At 38.1% G+C, this 19960-nt stretch overlaps 1 protein-coding gene across 19 annotated transcripts in view; it reads left to right on the top strand.

Moving 5' to 3' along the window:
• The window catches only part of LOC117409088 (teneurin-3), a 428090-nt gene extending 415221 nt beyond the window's left edge, over positions 1-12869 (top strand). For all 19 annotated transcript variants that reach the window (XM_034014709.3, XM_034014714.3, XM_034014715.3 and 16 more), the window contains 5 exons: positions 541-776; positions 3613-3909; positions 8037-9648; positions 10498-10628; positions 11330-12869. In XM_034014709.3, coding sequence (XP_033870600.3) covers positions 541-776; positions 3613-3909; positions 8037-9648; positions 10498-10628; positions 11330-12085 — 3032 coding nt within the window. In that variant the 3' untranslated portion in view covers positions 12086-12869. The remainder of the gene's footprint in view (positions 1-540; positions 777-3612; positions 3910-8036; positions 9649-10497; positions 10629-11329) is intronic.
• Positions 12870-19960: the final 7091 nt, after the last annotated feature.

Raw genomic sequence — 19960 nt, 5'->3', positions numbered from 1 at the left:
CTAATAACTAGTGTGTTGTATTAAAATATGTTATGTTGCATGTTTTTTATAAAGATTTTGCAAGATGGATAGAGCAATTAATATGGTAACTAACTGTCATCTATAAGAAACATATAGTAGCATTTACCAAACATCTGTTATAAAGAGAAAAGTCTGTGCATTAGTCCCCTCTAGGCTAGAGAGTAACTGCTTTGAATCCTACCCACGGATAACTCTGACTCACTCTCATTCACTAACAGTCCAGAATGGTGTATATGAGTGCTGCACTACCAAAGGAGTTATCCATCAAGAAACAAGATTCTGTCAGCTTTATGAACGTTAAAATTGCAAAGCACCTGTCAAAAAAAGAGCACAGGCATTAACTGCAGTGCTGTGTCTTCAAAGTATTTTATTGTCTTCTCCTCTGTAGCGAATACCTCTTTGGAAACAAGTACTCAAATACTTACAACATAATAACACATTAATAATAGCAATAATACTATTAATAATTAATAAACCTTTCTTCCATTTACAAGTGTTGTGAATTTTTGTCCTCTTCAGACCAGCTGAGAAACAGTTACCAAGTTGGTTATGATAACTCCTTGAGGGTCATTTATGCAAATGGAATGGACACCCAATATCAGACTGAGCCCCACATTCTGGCAGGTGCGGCCAACCCCACAGTGGCACGACGGAATATGACCTTGCCTGGGGAGAATGGGCAGAATCTTGTGGAGTGGCGATTCCGCAAGGAGCAGACCAGGGGCAAAGTCATTGTGTTTGGAAGGAAGCTGAGGGTAAGCAACCATCAAGAATTGTTGTTTGGTTATTTTTTTTTCAGTGCACACAATTTTACTTGTCTCTCTTTTATAGGATATAGACAGTCGTCTCATTTGAGACCAGTGAGTTCTGAACACAAAGAATCAGTATGGAACAGAGAATAGCCTTTAATGGTTGGTTCTATATACACAATTTACCTGATTCATTACTTTCCATACAGATTATAGCTTTTGAATCTGTATTCCAGTAAAGTAAAAGTATAAGGCACATCCAATAGCTTTATAGGAGTACCGTATTACTTCAATTTAGTGCCACGGCGTTTATGTTTAAAAACCTCTCAAAACCCCAGCCCCTCACAGACAATTTCCGCCTGGGGGGCTGTGCCCTTAAATAAATCACTATATCTTTCAAAGTATAGACAGCACAGGCATGGTTCAGGGCTTGAATTCAAGGTAACCCTTTGGGCATCAAGACTAAAACCTCAGGTGTGATAAAAGTCTTACTCAGTACCACACTGGAAGGAGATATCCAGAAAAAACACATAAAAAAACAACAAACGCTTTTCATTTTTTTATGTTCTATAGTCATTTTTTCAACTTGTAGCATATGAAAAGAGCCAGATTTTTTTCCAGTGCTTCACCAACATGTCTAATATACTGGGTAAAAATTTGGAACTGTTTGAACAAAGGGATCAAATTCTACAGGAGTTTTTACAAAGCTAAGCCCAAGGGTCCCCAAACCTCTCCAAAAATAAACATTGTGTAAATCTTTATGTCAATTGATATACTAAGTTCTAAAAGGGATGTTATCTTCTGGCACCTCACAGGCTAGCCATTGCCACATGCATTTGCCTTTGAAAGGTTTTTTTTTTTTTTTTTTTTTTTTTTTTTCCCTTATCTCATTCAAGAGGTGGGCGTGTTTGTTTGCACATCAATTACTCTGTGATGTATTGGGTTACAAACACAGTAAAGGCATGAATGGAAAGCTTGTGACCTTACAACGAAGGTTGTAAGACCACAGCAGCAAAACGCAAGCTAGTCGTTTGCTTTTGTTTTGAATGCATGGGGGTACTAGACACATTGCGAATGGGATATCTCAGCGGTGAAATGACGGATTCGAAAAATTCCTTCGCTGTTTGACGGTAGGAAAACAACGATTTTGATATCGAGTCAGCTTTTTTCTCTTTTGCTTTTGTAATAATATTAAAAATGCGTTATGAAATATAATATTTACGTGCAGTTCCGTGTTCCGCCGGCGGGACAAGAGGGGCGTAAAAGGTTAATTGATCAAAATGACTTCGGCCCTTAAACAAGGGTGGCAATTATACGAGGGCGGCCTTTATTAATAATACTATGCTTTACAAATGCTGCAATATTTTATTACATGATTTAAGGCATTTTAGAAGCGGCATCGTGAGAGCCTCCGATCTGCAGCACTATACTCTTGTGTGTTTTTGGGGCTTGAATACAGTACATTTACTGACAGTTAACGAGAGCCTATTAGGTGGGAGGTGAGAGGTCAGGGGAGTACTGTACCAGCGAATCAGGAGTGTGTATTGGTTGCTATGGGGCGAGACAAGACAAGGAGAGAGAACTGTAGTTGAGTGTGATGCAGCTGTTTTTCTTAACGAAAAATATTATCACTGAATATCGATTATTTTTTTTTTCTCACTGTGATTTAACTGCTTGTTTGTAATTTCTCTGTAAGAGAAACCAAAACTAAATCTTCTCATAGATAGTAAGCAAGTTATATATATATATATATATATATATATATATATATATATATATATATATATATATATATATATATATATAACTGTACAGGACTGAGTAAAATTGTAATTGAATAAAAAACAAAACCCCCTACAAGAAGATATCTTCGGCCATCTTTCGGATAGCGCTTAGAGTGACCAGCAAAGCTCTAAGTTCCTCTGAGTTTTTAAGTTTTCACCATCCAAGCTGAGGACAAGGTAAACAGACAGCCCTTGTTTTATCCCCTGCTGTGTTGGCACTGAACTCTGCTGGGGGAAAAAAAACTGCTGTGCTGTAAGTAGTTCATCTTGGGTTGTCTTTCGGGACTGTACCATAAAATAAAATTTGCTTACTAAGGTGGGTGTACATTAGTTTGTATTACATGCTGGATTGAGGTTACAGTCTCTTCAGGGGTGTCATGTACATAGGCAGAGTTGTGCGTTTCTTTATTTTTTGAGCAGGGGTAGAAAAAAAATACCTTTCCGTTTCTTTACTGAGAGCGGCATTTATTCGAGGGCAGTGTCTATTAAAAAGCTGATATCTGAGTGAGGCGTTAATTTGAGGGCGGTGTTAATTCGAAGTAATACGGTATGTGTCGGTATATTAATATGTTTAAATTTTTTTTTTTTTTTTAAAGTTAGCCTGTCATTGGTGTACTATGTTTTCCATCCATGGCACCCTTGTGGAAATCAGATAATCCCTAAGCATAAATAAACTGACTTATTTTAAAGTACATTGTTTATGTACAGTAAATTGGGCTGGGGTCAGAATATGATTTGCTCTGCTTCCATTTCTAAAGCTTTCTAAAGCTTTAAACTAATTGCTCCTGCTGTGGAAAACTTTGCATGGATACACTCTGAGGGGCTCCATTTAAAAGAGTTTGAACAAATGCCAGAGTGTCTTTCAGTTAAATGAATGTCTTCAAATCGCAGTTAATCTAATGCCTTCCACTTACATCAATAACTCCCCAAATTAACTTACTGTCAAAGAGAATCAATCACGATAATTGGTGTTTAAACAATGGCGGGTTGTTGAGAAGCAATACCTGAGTGGTGCTGAGAGTCACTGATTTACTTCCCCTTTTTTTTGTTTACAAAAGGTGAATGGCAGGAATCTCCTCTCGGTTGACTATGATCGAACTTTACGGACAGAGAAGATCTATGACGACCACCGTAAATTTTTGCTTAAGGTCATTTATGACTCTTCGGGTCACCCAACCCTTTGGGTGCCGAGCAGCAAGCTAATGTCTGTCAACGTCACCTACTCAGCCACAGGACAGATCACAAGCATCCAGAGGGGCCCCACCAGCGAAAGAGTGGAATATGACAGCCAGGGGAGGATTGTTTCCCGGGTATTTGCTGATGGGAAGACTTGGAGTTTCACATACCTTGAAAAGGTGAGAACAATGTAACTCTCACTAGATCAGTACAGTAGACACAATAACAACCCCAATTTGTCCTCCAAGAAAATAACTCTTTATTGCTACTAGACAGATAGGGTAGTTATTGTCATATTTTCTATGTTTTCAGTAAATTCTCAAATTAATAATTGATAACCAGGTAGCAATTTCTACAGCTGCATAGCAGAAAAGAGACACCAAAAGCTGTGCTGAATCTGAATTTCTAAGTCAATTTCCGGGTTATTACCTTTATACGAAAATACTTAAATAATAGAAGATCATTAAGGGTTAAGACATTATAGGAAAGTGATATCTTTTAAAGAAAGATGAATGTTTTCAGGGGGAAAAATATGACAGACATTTAGAGTAGTTCCTAAAGGTTGTTTTTGGCTTCTCCAGCAGCATTCTTATGTTAGAATGCCAACATTAAGTAGCTGAAGTACAGCTGTGATATCTTTAGAATCCCTATGGTTATGAAGAGAGCAATATATCAGTATACCTTATAGCCTTGAGAGACAATTTATGAAAGCATATATCTTGTTTGTGTGGATGTGTGGGTTCTAGGAACATGTATTGATCTTAAAATAAAGAGTCAGTTATACATGCATGTACTGCAACCCTGAAAAAATAAATACAAATAAAAATAATAAACAATAGATTGTTTTGGAAACCTATCAATACTAGTGGGATGGGATGGGATGGTGATCTTAAAAAAAATAATGTTAAAAGATGATTTACAGCGGAAATCCTTTTTGGGGGGTAGTTGAATAAATATATATATAGCATAGTTTTGAAAAGTTTCTAAAGACTTTGTTGCATCCAATAAAAATGACTTATTTACTTAAAAAGTAGTTCATACTGTAAATATATTAAAATATGCATATAGGTTGGGTTTTTTTTGGGGGGGGGGGGGGGGGGGGTTGTTATTATTCTCATTGCCTGCCACTAGCTCAAGTAGCGTGACCAAGAAGGAGGAAATCAACTTGTGCCATATGTAGTCTTGGGAGCTCAAGTAGTATCTGTCCAACAATAGATGACAAGGTGAAGGAATCTGTCAGGCATTCTGGACATTCCCTGGAGGATTGATACTTTGAACATACTTAAGAGCATAGCAGCATATTGAAATACTCTAGTAGTTTGCCTCTCAGAAGTTATGAAAGCTGGGCTTTCTATACAGTACAATGACATATCTCAATAGTATTTGTATCGTTTTGTACTGCTGATCTTGTTTCTGCTAAATCATATCACGCACAAGGGCTCCCGAGTGGTGCATCTAGTAAAGGCACTCTGAGTGGAGTGCAGGATGCGCCCTATAGCCTGGAGGCCGCCAGTTCAAGTCCAGGCTATTCTATTGCCGACCATAGATGGGACCTCCCAGGGGGCGGCGCACAATTGGCCAAGGGCCGCCCGGGGTGGGGGGTTGGGGGCTTAGGTCGGCCAGGGTGTCATTGGCTCACCGCGTACCAGTGACCTCTGTAGTCTGGCCGGGCTTGCCTGTAAGCTGCCCAGAGTTGCGTTGTCCTCCGCCGCTGAGCCTAAAAAAAAATTATAATAATTGGATATGCCAAATTGGGAGAAAAAAAAAAAAAATTGACGATTACTAAATATATTTTTTTTAAAAATTACATATATATATATATATATATATATACACAGACGTGCTCAAATTTGTTGGTACCCCTCCACAAAAAATGAAGAATGCACAATTTTCTCTGAAATAACTTGAAACTGACAAAAGTAATTGGCATCCACCATTGTTTATTCCATATTTAATAGAAATCAGACTTTGCTTTTGATTTTTTATTCAACATAATATTGTAAATAAGAAAACAAATGAAAATGGCATGGACAAAAATGATGGGACCGCTAACCAAATATTTTGTTGCACAACCTTTAGAGGCAATCACTGCAATCAAATGTTTTCTGTAGCTCTCAATGAGACTTCTGCACCTGGTAACAGGTAGTTTGGCCCACTCTTCCTGAGCAAACTGCTCCAGCTGTCTCAGGTTTGATGGGTGCTTTCTCCAGACTGCAAGTTTCAGCTCTTTCCATAGATGTTCGATAGGATTCAGATCAGGACTCATAGAAGGCCACTTCAGAATAGTCCAATGTTTTGTTCTTATCCATTCTTGGGTGCTTTTAGCTGTATGTTTTGGGTCATTATCCTGTTGGAGAACCCATGACCTGCGACTGAGACAGAGCTTTCCTACACTGGGCAGTACGTTTTGTTCCAGAATGCCTTGATAGTCTTGAGATTTCATTGTGCCCTGCACAGATTCAAGGCACCCTGTGCCAGGCGCAGCAAAGCAGCCCCAAAACATAACCGAGCCTCCTCCATGTTTCACTGTAGGTATGGTGATCTTTTCTTTGAAAGCTTCATTTTTTCATCTGTGAACATAGAGCTGATGTGACTTGCCAAAAAGCTCCAGTTTTGACTCATCGGTCCAAAGGACATTCTCCCAGAAGGATTGTGGCTTGTCAATATGCATTTTAGCAAATTCCAGTCTGGCTTTTTTATGTTTTTCTTTCAAAAGTGGAGTCCTCCTGGGTCTTCTTCCATGGAGCCCACTTTTGCTCAAAAAGCGATGGATGGTGCGATCAGAAACTTTCACCTTGGAGTTCAGCTTGTATCTCTTTGGCAGTTATCCTTGGTTCTTTTTCTACCATTCGCACTATCCTTTTGTTCAATCTGGTGTCGATTTTCCTCTTGCGGCCGCGCCCAGGGAGGTTGGCTACAGTTCCATGGACCTTAAACTTCTTAATAATATTTGCAAATGTTGTCACAGGAACATCAAGCTGCTTGGAGATGGTCTTGTAGCCTTTACCTTTACCATGCTTGTCTATTATTTTCTTTCTGATCTCCTCAGACAACTCTCTCCTTTGCTTTCTCTGGTCCATGTTCAGTGTGGTGCACACAATGATACCAAACAGCACAGTGACTACTTTTCTCCATTTAAATAGGCTGAATGACTGATTACAAGATTGGAGACATGTGTGATACTAATTAAAGAAACTAATTAGTTTGAAATATCACTATAATCCAATTGTTTATTATCTTTTCTAAGGGGTACCAACAAATGTGTCCAGGCCATTTTAGAATATCTTTGGAGAATAAGCAATAATTCATCTCTTTTCACAGCTTCTTTGCTTTATTCTATGACATACCAAAGGCATGCAAGTATACATGATAAAACAGCTTTTAATTTCATCACTTTTCAGGAGGAATGAAGCATTATTTCAATGAGCTGTAAGGGTACCAACAAATTTGAGCACATCTGTATAATCATATCATATTATGCACTTTCTATGTCACCTTTTTAGATTTTAGTCAAGAAAAAATATATCATATTTTATTTAATTTTTCCATCAGGGACCATAGAAAGCTGTCTTCCACACTATTACAGTTTCTTTGTTATCAGTAACAAGTTATCAGTGATAGCTTTGAAAGCTTTAGAAGACATGCAAAGAATGCAGTGCCAAATTCAGTTGGAGGAGTCCACTGCCCATTGTTTTCCATTTTAATATCTTTTGTAAATCTAAAAGGCTTTCTTTAACATAAAATCCCAGTCCTGCTCATTAATCTCTTTTTTCATTCAATCATGGCTTTCCACCAGCAATGCAGCCTTTTGACACTGGGATTACATTGTCTATGTTCTCCCCTCTTGACGGAGTAGCTTGCATTTGTGTACTACAATTTGTAACCATTACAACCAATTATTTTCAGAAACTGTGTGACTCATCGAACACACTGTGCCCCTTAAGGGACAAATAGTGGTTATGTAATATTTACAAGACATGTTTGTATCCTTTAAATTTCTTTTGTATTACATATCTGTGCTGCTTGCCAATATGCACATTTGTTTTGCTCAGTGAATTTGACATTAAATGGAGCCTACTTTATAACATAAGTATTAGCACATTACGAGACCAGAGCTAATAATTGCAAAACCCTTTAGAATTATGCATCAAAGTACATTAAACAGGGCAGCAGTAAAGACTTGTAGGTCAAGGATAACTCAATTAAAAAAGGAAATCATTGCTGAAATGGAATGGTAATGCCTGTTGTTATGCAGGTTGCATTCCAATACCCATGTGTATAATTATTACGTTTTCTTCCTTTCTAGTCAATGGTGCTGCTGCTCCACAGCCAACGCCAGTACATCTTTGAATATAATTTATTGGATCATTTGTCTGCCATAACAATGCCAAGTGTTGCCCGCCACACAATGCAGACCATTCGCTCAATTGGATATTACCGAAATATTTATAATCCTCCTGAAAGTAATGCCTCTGTCACTGTGGATTACAGCGAAGATGGGCAGCTGCTGAAAGTAGCACACCTGGGAACAGGGAGGCGGATCCTATACAAATATAGGAGGGAGACAAAGCTCTCAGAAATCTTGTATGACAGCACCCGGGTCAGCTTTACCTATGACGAGACAGCGGGAGTGCTTAAAACAGTGAACTTACAAAGTGAAGGTTTTATTTGCACCATTAGGTACAGGCAAATCGGCCCATTCATCGACAGGCAGATTTTCCGGTTCAGTGAGGATGGGATGGTAAATGCTCGCTTTGACTATACCTACGACAACAGCTTTCGCGTGACCAGTATGCAGGGTGTAATTAACGAAACACCCTTGCCCATTGACCTCTACCAGTTTGATGACATCTCTGGAAAGGTTGAGCAGTTCGGCAAGTTCGGGGTAATCTACTACGACATCAACCAAATCATTTCGACCGCTGTCATGACATACACCAAGCACTTTGACATCCACGGTCGCATTAAAGAAATACAGTATGAAATATTTAGGTCACTGATGTACTGGATAACCATTCAGTATGACAACATGGGTCGAGTCACCAAGAGAGAGATCAAAATTGGGCCATTCGCCAACACCACCAAGTATGGTTATGAATATGATGTGGATGGTCAACTTCAGACAGTCTACTTGAATGAGAAGATTATGTGGCGGTACAATTATGACCTGAATGGCAACCTACACTTGCTCAATCCTAGTAACAGCGCCCGTCTTACCCCCCTCCGTTATGATTTAAGAGACAGGATCACACGACTGGGTGATGTGCAGTATCGGCTGGATGAAGACGGTTTCCTTCGCCAAAGAGGAGCTGAGATCTTCGATTATAACTCCAAGGGCCTCCTAATTCGGGTCTACAGCAAAAGCAACGGCTGGACAGTCCAGTACCGCTATGACGGCCTTGGGAGGAGAGTTTCTACCAGAACTAGCCTGGGTCAGCATCTCCAGTTCTTCTATGCAGACCTCAACTACCTAACCAGGATAACTCACATCTATAACCACTCCAGCTCTGAGATCACATCTTTCTACTATGACCTCCAGGGTCACCTCTTTGCCATGGAAATCAGCAGTGGGGAAGAGTTCTACATCGCTTGTGACAATACGGGCACGCCATTGGCTGTTTTTAGCAGTAATGGTCTGATGATAAAGCAGATTCAGTACACCGCCTATGGGGAGATCTACTTTGATTCCAACCCTGACTTCCAGCTGGTAATAGGTTTTCATGGTGGTCTATACGACCCCTTGACCAAGCTGATCCACTTCGGAGAGAGAGATTATGACATTCTAGCAGGACGTTGGACTACTCCTGATATCACCGTGTGGAAGAAAGTGGGGAAGGATCCTGCTCCCTTTAACCTCTACATGTTTCGAAACAACAATCCTGTCAGCAAAGTGCAAGATGTAAAAGAATATGTCACAGGTAGGAAGTTTGAGACTTTAAGATATGTGGTGCAGGTTTCAAAGCCAAGGAATAGTTTATGGTTTTCTTAAAGTACCATACTGGAAATGGGGTACGACCTTTTGAAGCACTATGTGTAGAAACAAACCCTATTGTATTACATGGTTACATTTTTACTTTATCAATCGTAATCATTCACATTTTTATAATTAACAACTTAGCTCCTAAGTTCTGCAAGCTTAGTTTCACAATATTAGTTTTTTTTCTAAATACCTCCATCTCCATGTTAAGTTATTGTTCTAGTTGTTTTAATCACTTTCTGCATTTAGCCATGGCTTTCCACCACCAAAATACTCTTTTAACCTTACAATTTGACCCTTGCTGTCAGAATAAAATAGTTTTTTTGTATTTTGTATTTGCTTGTGATATACCAACACACAATGCCCATAAAGTGACAATGGATGATTACATCATTATTTCAATGTCATGTTTGTATAAGGAAAGGTGTTTTGATGCCAAATAGCTTACTTAAATTGTGCCATGAAGTGTAACACCATGTTTTGACAGTGGGAATTCAACCCCCTTGTATTGCTTGTTCATTTATCTTTATTGCAATTAGTAGTCCAATAACATTAAGCATTAGCATACCACTAAGTGCATTGCAATCCGATGCAATTACCCAGATGCTTATCATTTATTTTTATGACCCTATGTTTCTAGGGTGTATATGGTTTGCTATGAATTCTCTTTTATTGTGCTTTCTTAGTTAGAATAACATTTTGAGTAGCTGACACCTACAGCTGTTACCCAGCATGTATTAATCAAAATGCTGAATTACTTCTAATTTTCCCCGTCTTCTGTTCATCATAGATGTCAACAGCTGGCTGGTGACATTTGGGTTCCATCTGCACAATGCCATTCCTGGATTCCCTATCCCTAAATTTGATTTAACAGAACCTTCCTATGAGCTTCAGAAGAGTCAGCTGTGGGATGACTTACCAGTAAGCAATCACAAAGGACTTCAGTTGTTTTCATATAGTGCTTTTTATCTGTAAAAGATAAGAGTTGAACCTGAAGAAAAGCGAGGAATTCTAGAGAAGGAACTTTTGATGTGGAACTGTGCTACTGAGTAGAGAGATCCCCAAAGTTATACACATTTAGTAATGAGGCTCACATCCTGTTTGCCCACAAGGATTCTTCTTTTATTTTTTTGAATTTCTATGCATCTCCAGCATAAAATGTGGTTTCATTATCAAGAAAACAGCAATGACTGCCAAAAAAAAAACATTGATATTACAGGAATTAGCTCACGTAAGAATAACATTAGAAATATTTAAGAATATATTAGAGGCAACTCATCGTAAGTGGTGTAGAAGATCCATCAGGACTGCAGTATTAAAGTTGTTTGGAAACATTAGCATCAACATTTATAAGTTAAAATTATAACATGCTTTACTCTTTTAATATAAAATTTGCAATTGAACAATAGACATCACACAGGATAACAGGTTTTAGACAATGTATTAATAAACATAGAAATACATATCACATACATTTAATATTATCCATACATTAATGATATTAAAATACATCTACTACTAAATGAAATTGTGTTCTACCATTTAATAACATATTTGCAAACATTGTACAAAAATAAATATTAAAAGCATCTTCTGTGTTTTTTTTTTGTTTTTTTTCACAGTCCATATCTGGAGTCCAGCAAGAAGTAGTAAGACAAGCAAGGGCCTTCCTGTCTTTTGGAAAGATGCCAGAGATTCAGATCAGCAGGCGCAAATCTAGCGGAGAGAAGTCATGGCTTTGGTTTGCGGCAGTCAAATCTCTCATAGGGAAAGGGGTTATGTTGGCTGTCAATCAGGGGAGAGTGGTGACCAACGTGCTCAACATTGCCAATGAGGACTGCATCAAAGTTGCAGCCGTCCTGAACAATGCCTTTTATCTGGAGAATTTGCACTTCACCGTTGAAGGAAAAGACACTCACTATTTTATCAAAACCAGCTCGTCAGAAATTGACCTTGGCACTCTTAGGCTGACAAGTGGACGCAAAGCTCTGGAGAATGGCATTAATGTCACGGTCTCTCAGTCCACCACAGTGGTGAATGGCAGGACTCGCAGGTTTGCGGATGTGGAAATGCAGTACGGGGCCTTAGTATTACACGTGCGCTACGGAATGACCCTGGACGAGGAGGAAGCCCGCATATTAGAGCAGGCCAGACAACGAGCTCTCTCCAGTGCATGGGCAAGGGAGCAGCAAAGAGTGCGCGATGGTGAGGAAGGTGCCAGACTGTGGACCGAAGGGGAGAAACGACAGCTGCTAAGTGCTGGAAAAGTACAAGGTTATGATGGGTACTATGTACTATCTGTAGAGCAATACCCAGAGTTAGCAGACAGTGCTAACAACATACAATTTCTAAGACAAAGCGAAATAGGAAAGAGGTAACAAACTGCTCATTATCAGTTGCCAAAGAGACTGTCTATGGCTATTCCCCCACTAGGGAGACAGAGCTGTGTTGCTGCACATAGCTACAACAGAGTAAATGTAGGAACAGAACTACTACTTATGCCTTAACAAGGCCGTGACACAGATTTCTGTTGCACATCCTTGTTGGACTCTCCAAGAAAAGGAGCCAAGGAGAAGAGTGGTAGTTAATAAAAGCAAGAACTTTTTATAAAATTACCTTAAAAGGTGATCTGCTTTAAAAAATGTGTTTACATATGCATATCACTGCACTCAGCTGGACTAATATGTAGAAAGGCATATTGGTTTTCTTACTAGGCAATGTCTATAACCAGATGTTTGTTTTCATTCTAAACGGTTGACCTTTGCTTTAAAAAAAAAGTAGTCTCGCTCTTAATAGGAACTGATGTATCTCAGTTAGACGCAAAAACTGGGAAAATACTGCTGTTAATAAATCAAATTGCTTCTACCGTGCTGCTTTATAAAAGGACATTGCTGCCAGTGAAATGCTACAGATATCAAATGTATCATTGGTTTTATAATGGTATCATGGTTTGCCTTTAAGAAGAGAAAACTAAAGAAAATAACTGACAAACAAAATCATGTCATACGAAGCAAAAAGGAACCCAGACTTTTGTAAATTATGTGAAACAAGTTGTTTATGGATTTTTTATATGAATTCCAGTTATCTGTTCGTCAATTATTAGCCTCAGAGGAGTTAATTTATGTAAAGTGTTTATACATAAAAATAAAATCTTAAAAATAATGGGGATTTTATTTGTCACATTTGTGGTTGTTTACACCTTGCACATTATTGGATTTAAGGTCTGTTATTTATTTATTTTAATTGGATTTATGGTCCGTTCATACGAACCAAATCAACATCAACAATTAAAAACATTAGTTTATGGTATTTAGTTTATAGTTTTGCCTGACTCACATCTCATGCTTTAAAGTGTACTAACCAAGGTTTAAATTCCAACTGTTAACACCATTATAAAACAGTGACATTGTGTAAGATTTGCAAAGACTATAAAATACTGATGAAGCTGTGTCTGGTCATAAGAAAGCAGAATTGATTTTGCTAAAATAAATGGCATGGCCACGATTCTCGTATACCAGAAGTGCCCAACTGTGAGCAAATGCCAGGCCCATGAAATATTCTCAAACTAATGCAGCTTTCTACACAAAATTGGCATTTTGCAAAAAAAAAAATGAGAGACCCTGTGTGGCTCCCCTGATGAAGGCACAGCCTTGTGATGTGGAGAGTGAGCCGTACAGTCAGAGGAAGGGCAGGTTTGATCGTGGCTGGGGATAGTGGTATACATTGGTTTGTTGTACTATATATATATATATATATATATACAGTATATATATACACACTGCTGTGCAAAAGTCTTAGACATTTTTGCATGTTTCTACTCTTTGCATTTTTTGCATCTCAATCGCGCATTGTTTATCTGACCTTGCTGTGCCTTACATCTAATTTATTTATATATATATATATATATATATATATATATATATATATATATATATATATATATATATATATATATATATACACAGTACTGTGCAAAAGTTTTAGGCAGGTGTGAAAAAATGCTGTAAAGTAAGAATGCTTTCCAAAATAGACATGTTAATAGTTTATATTTATCAATTAACAAAATGCAAAGTGAGTGAACAGAAGAAAAATCTACATCAAATCAATATTTGGTGTGACCACCCTTTGCCTTCAAAACAGCATCAATTCTTCTAGGTACACTTGCACACAGTTTTTGAAGGAACTAGGCAGGTAGGTTGGCCCAAACATCTTGGAGAACTAACCACAGTTCTTCTGTGGATTTAGGCAGCCTCAGTTGCTTCTCTCTCTTCATGTAATCCCAGACAGACTCGATGATGTTGAGATCAGGGCTCTGTGGGGGCCATACCATCACTTCCAGGACTCCTTGTTCTTCTTTACGCTGAAGATAGTTCTTAATGACTTTCGCTGTATGTTTGGGGTCGTTGTCATGTTGCAGAATAAATCTGGGGCCAATCAGATGCCTCCCTGATGGTATTGCATGATGGATAAGTAGCTGCCTGTACTTCTCAGCATTGAGGAGACCATTCATTCTGACCAAATCCCCAACTCCATTTGCAGAAATGCAGCCCCAAACTTGCAAGGAACCTCCACCATGCTTCACTGTTGCCTGCAGACACTCATTCGTGTACCGCTGTCCAGCCCTTCGGCGAACAAACTGCCTTCTGCTACAGCCAAATATTTCACATTTTGACTCATCAGTCCAGAGCACTTGCTGCCATTTTTCTGCACCCCAGTTCCTGTGTTTTCGTGCATAGTTGAGTCGCTTGGCCTTGTTTCCACGTCGGAGGTATGGCTTTTTGGCCGCAAGTCTTCCATGAAGGCCACTTCTGACCAGACTTCTCCGGACAGTAGATGGGTGTACCAGGGTCCCACTGTTTTCTGCCAATTCTGAGCTGATGGCACTGCTGGACATCTTCCGATTGCGAAGGGAAGTAAGCATGATGTGTCTTTCATCCGCTGCAGTAAGTTTCCTTGGCCGACCACTGCGTCTACGGTCCTCAACGTTGCCCGTTTCTTTGTGCTTCTTCAAAAGAGCTTGGACAGCACATCTGGAAACCCCTGTCTGCCTTGAAATTTCTGCCTGGGAGAGACCTTGCTGATGCAGTATAACTACCTTGTGTCTTGTTGCTGTGCTCAGTCTTGCCATGGTGTATGACTTTTGACAGTAAACTGTCTTCAGCAACCTCACCTTGTTAGCTGAGTTTGGCTGTTCCTCACCCAGTTTTATTCCTCCTACACAGCTGTTTCTGTTTCAGTTAATGATTGTGTTTCAACCTACATATTGAATTGATGATCATTAGCACCTGTTTGGTATAATTGTTTAATCATACACCTGACTATATGCCTACAAAATCCCTGACTTTGTGCAAGTGTACCTAGAAGAATTGATTCTATAGCCACCACAACACCTCACATAAGCTGCCCATGCACAGTTCACCATGAGTTGCCATGATCACAAGTTCTTGAAGACCCTGATCACTGAACTAAACTAAAGACCATAAATCACAAGCCTGGCCTCCCCCCACCCAAACCAAGCTGCATCGACAACAGTCAAAGCTGCCACAACAGCAGAAAACACCAGTGGAGGCCCGGAGTAAACCGCTGATGCTCACAAGTTCGATATACATTGTAACTCCTGAATGTGTCTAAGACTTTTGCACTGCAGTGTGTGTGTGTGTATATATATATATATATATATATATATATAGGGAGAGAGAGAGAGAGAGAGAGAGAGAGAGAGAGACAGAGAGAGAGAGAGAGAGAGAGAGAGAGAGAGAGAGAGAGAGATGTATATATTTTTTATGTATGTATTTTTGGTTCTAAGCTGGTAGTGGTCATGTGGAAAAATTGTTAAATGCCAAGGAATTTGGTAAGGTTGTCAAAGAATGGGAACCACTGCAGACATGTATATTAAAAAAAAAACAAAAAAAACATGCAGTTCCAGAGACCCACTTATTTAATACAAATGTATTGGCTTGTGTCGAACCAGCATAAACATGTCTTGAAGCTGAAAAACTAACCAGATAAAATACAGTGCTGACTGTGTCTGACATTTTAAACAGGAAAGGTCAATCCCTCAGAGGAATCTCAGATTCACAGCACTGTATAAGTATACGAAGCACTCCTGTTCAAGGTTGAAGGTTGTTGAGTTGAACTCAGAAGTACTTTTCAGACAGAGTGTGCCCACGGACCCTGTGCCCCATGGGAACGTAGCCAGTTAACCTCATGCAAAGGGTATCTTCATTAATATTTTACAGAACAAATCCTAGGTGCCATGAACAGACAGATGTGTGAATTTAATTACTCAATCATAGTGTATGTGCAAGTCAAAAAGGTGTTTTAAAGAAAATCTTAGGTAGACTAAAAAAAAAAGTAAACTGAACAGCTGACTGGTGTGCAAGCAATTTAAACCCATGCAAATGTGGAATGCTATTGGGATTGATTGTGTGAAATAGAACCCTTAATGTACCCAACTCTACCCCTTAACTTTAAAAATCTGTTTAAATGAGCAGTTACAATTTGGTCCCAATACTGAAATAAGGTTAATGTAGTATAAGCAAATATTACATATATTTGTAGCCCTCAACCTTAAAATGGCCCACTGTATATGAAAGATTACGTCTGAGAAGTGAATAAGGCAAAAAGTAAAAACCATTTTAAAATGTCACTACATTCCAGTTAAGATTTTTGTTCTGACACCTAGGTTCAATCACAGTAAGCATGGAAACAGTGCTTCAGACTGTTCAGTAGAATAATCAAGGACAGGGTTGGAACATGGTCCTGGATAGGAATGGTACTGAAGATGTATGTAGATTTAGCAGGCCTAATGCTTGTCACAATAATGTACATGTCTGTTGGCTTGATCTGTCCTTTACTACTTCTACCGGAGTTGTGGTTTCCGAAGGAAGTGTTCTGCACTGTTGCAGAATAGTTGCACAGAAGTTTAACACACTTTATATACAGCTATGGTTAAAAGGATTGAGAAATAATAATAATAATAATAATAATAATAATAATAATAATAATAATAATAATAATAATAATAATAATAAACTATATGAATATAACTTGGAACATTTATTTAACATCATGTAATTAAAGAAAGTACATAATTATATCGCAATCGTCTACCGGAAGCCATAATTGTAGTACAGTGTTTCATGTTAGATTTCAAAATGTAAAATGTTTACATTTTAGTCAGTTTTTCATTAAGTATATGGAAAGCTACAAAGCGGTATGTAATTCAATATGTTAATTTTATTCAGCAGGTTTCATTCGACTATGAAACAAAATTAGACTTTTGGCCATAGCTGTAGGTCTAGTGGGTCATGATACATCATACTGTATAAACACATAAATGTGCATAGATTGCAGAATATTCACATTTTTTGTCAGATTTATTTTTGTTTCTGTATATCTTGTCCATTTGAGACCATCTATCATAATTATTCAAATTTACTTTTACAACAGCTTAGAATTTCTTGAATACACACTATTTGTGTTTATTGTGTGATATGCTCAGAAAAACTTCAAAGTGGACAACAAATCCTTGTTATTTTAGTATCGTTGTTAATAATGGCAAAAATCAGATTGAGTATCTGTAGATTATTAATATGGCATCATCATAAACGGAATCGACCAAAAAATCATGGTAAAATCAAGTTAATTATTATGCTATTGTTCATTAAAGGAATGGCATAATAATGCAAATAAAGGTGTTGTGGGATTTACTGTGGATGGCAGCACTTCCTCTAAAGACTCCTCCAACTCAGGGCAAGTGGAGGCAACCCAAACCAATATAATAATGTCAATATTATAATTGTTTTGTATTATTCCTGAAGTGTATTTAATTGTAGGATTTATTAAAAAAAAAAAAAAAAAAAAGAAAAGAAAAGAAATAATAATAAGAATATACACTTTTTACAATAAATAATTAAATGAGCTTACAAGAAACGAATAGCTTAAATAGTTAAATAAATATATATTCAAAGGTATATGTACCTTTGAATCAGTCTGTTACATTTTCTGACTGTTGTACAATGCAGCCCCTGTAAAGTGGGCTTCTGGGAACACTTTCCTGGTATGCAATCGAAAACAGTTATTTCTATTTATAGGATAAACTGGAGGAGAGCCAGGTATGCAAGTCAACATAAATTGCTCACCCACACAGACGTTTATGATGATACTACCACCCCCTTCCTCTAGATTATCACCATTAAACAGCATTTTGTTCAATGTAACAAACATTTTTCCTACCACCATTTACTATGGTGATGGCTTTATTGTTTTAATTTTGTATTGTTCCCTTGTACTATTGAAAACAAAGACTAAATAAATATGGTTTCAAAACTGCATTTGTACTGTCCCCAGTTTATTTCAGTTTCTGTTTCCATGGTAATGTTAAAAAGCAGGTGAACATATCATTACGTATGGTTAATAAATTTGAAATAGCTTGCAACATTTTTCAGCTAGCAATTAGCAAAAAGGTTAGTCAAGGATTAACCCTGGTTTATGACTGGGAATGCTATACAATAAGCATCAGCAGTTGACCTGCTTTTGTGGAAAAAAGAAAAGTGAAATAATTTCAGAGGCATTTATTAGGTGTTTTTTTTTTATAGGGGCAGAGCTACACCCAAGAGGGGGTTATAGACTTCAAAAGTTGTCAGTAATCATTGTGATTTATCATGATACAGAACATGCTGCAAATTAGACTAAAATTTAAGATGGAAGGAACTCGCAGGAAGCCACAGCACTACACCATCCTTATGAAATCTCAGTCTCCAGGTTCAGAGAGCAATGTGCTGCCTGTTATGCCTAAAAGGCTTATTATTCCACTTGCCAACTACATTACAATGCTGTCTAAACCAGTTTAATTATAGTTTACAGAGAATTCAAATATAACTGAATTAAATCTACTGAGTTAAAATGAGAACTTGAAACATAAAGCACATTATCATATACCAATACAATACCACTTTCTGTTCTAACTCACTTTTCAACACCAGAACAATACCGATACTGTTGCGATATACAGTGCCTATAGAAAGTCTACACCCCCTTGAACTTTTTTCACATTTTGTTGTGTCAATGCCTCAGAGTTTCATGCATTTAAATGAGGATTTTTTTTCCACTTATCTACACACCATACTCCACACTGTTCAGGGGGAAAAAGTTTTTATTGAGAAAAAAAATATATATTAAAAATACAAAACTGAAAGATCATAATTGGATAAGTCTCCACCCCTGAGTTAATTTAATACTTGGTGGAAGCACCTTTGGCAGCAATTACAGCTGTGAGTCTGTTGGGATAGGTCTCTACCAACTTTGCACACCTAGATTTGGCAATATTTGACCATTCTTCTTTACAAAACTGTTCAAGCTCTGTCAGGTTCCTTGGGGAGCATTGATGGACAGTAATCTTCAAGTCATGCTACAAATTTTCGATTGGATTTAGGTCGGGGCTCTGACTGGGCCACTCCAGTGTAGATTTTTGTTCCTAAGCCACTCCAGTGTAGCTTTGGCTGTGTGCTTTGGGTCATTGTTATGCTGAAAGGTGAACTTCTGTCCCAGTTTCAGCTTTCTTGCAGAGGGCAGCAGTTTTTCCTCAAGGACTTCTCTGTACGTTGCTCCATTCATTTTCCCTTCTATCCTGACAAGTGCCCCAGTCCCTGCAGATGAGAAACATCCCCATAACATGATGCTGCCACCACCATGCTTCACAGTAGGGATGGTGTTCTTTGGGTGATGCACTGTGTTGTGTATATATATAATAAATGAGAGAATTGTGGATTTCGGAATCAGTTAAGCAAATTATTTAAGGTATTTCATTACAGGAATACCGTGGACATAGTGTGTACATTCCTCAGACTCATCCATTCCATTGTCGTAGCAATCCACCTGTCCACACTTGATCTGTATCCAGTCATATCGCAACTGTATCGGTGTAGAATGTGGTACGTGTACCAAAACTTGACCTGTATAATGTCAGAAAGAGTACGCTGTCACATTGAAAATGGCACGCTGTCAGATTTTGGTACAGGTGCAATTAATTGCGATCTGATGGGTGTTTTCTTATTGTCAAACAGAGGTACATTTACCATTAATTCTACATTATTTTTTTGCAAACTTAAACTGGAAACAGACAATCAATTTCTCTAAAAAGAAAAAACAATTCACAACGAACAAGACAAAATGAGAAGTCCACCGCAAAGTTGCACAAGTAACAAAATGTGCAAGACCCAATGTATTGCATATGATAAATATTTGCATAC

This window comes from Acipenser ruthenus, chromosome 2 (genome assembly GCF_902713425.1).
Source record: "Acipenser ruthenus chromosome 2, fAciRut3.2 maternal haplotype, whole genome shotgun sequence".
Lineage (NCBI taxonomy): Eukaryota > Metazoa > Chordata > Actinopteri > Acipenseriformes > Acipenseridae > Acipenser > Acipenser ruthenus.
This window is presented reverse-complemented; position numbering and strand designations above follow the sequence as displayed.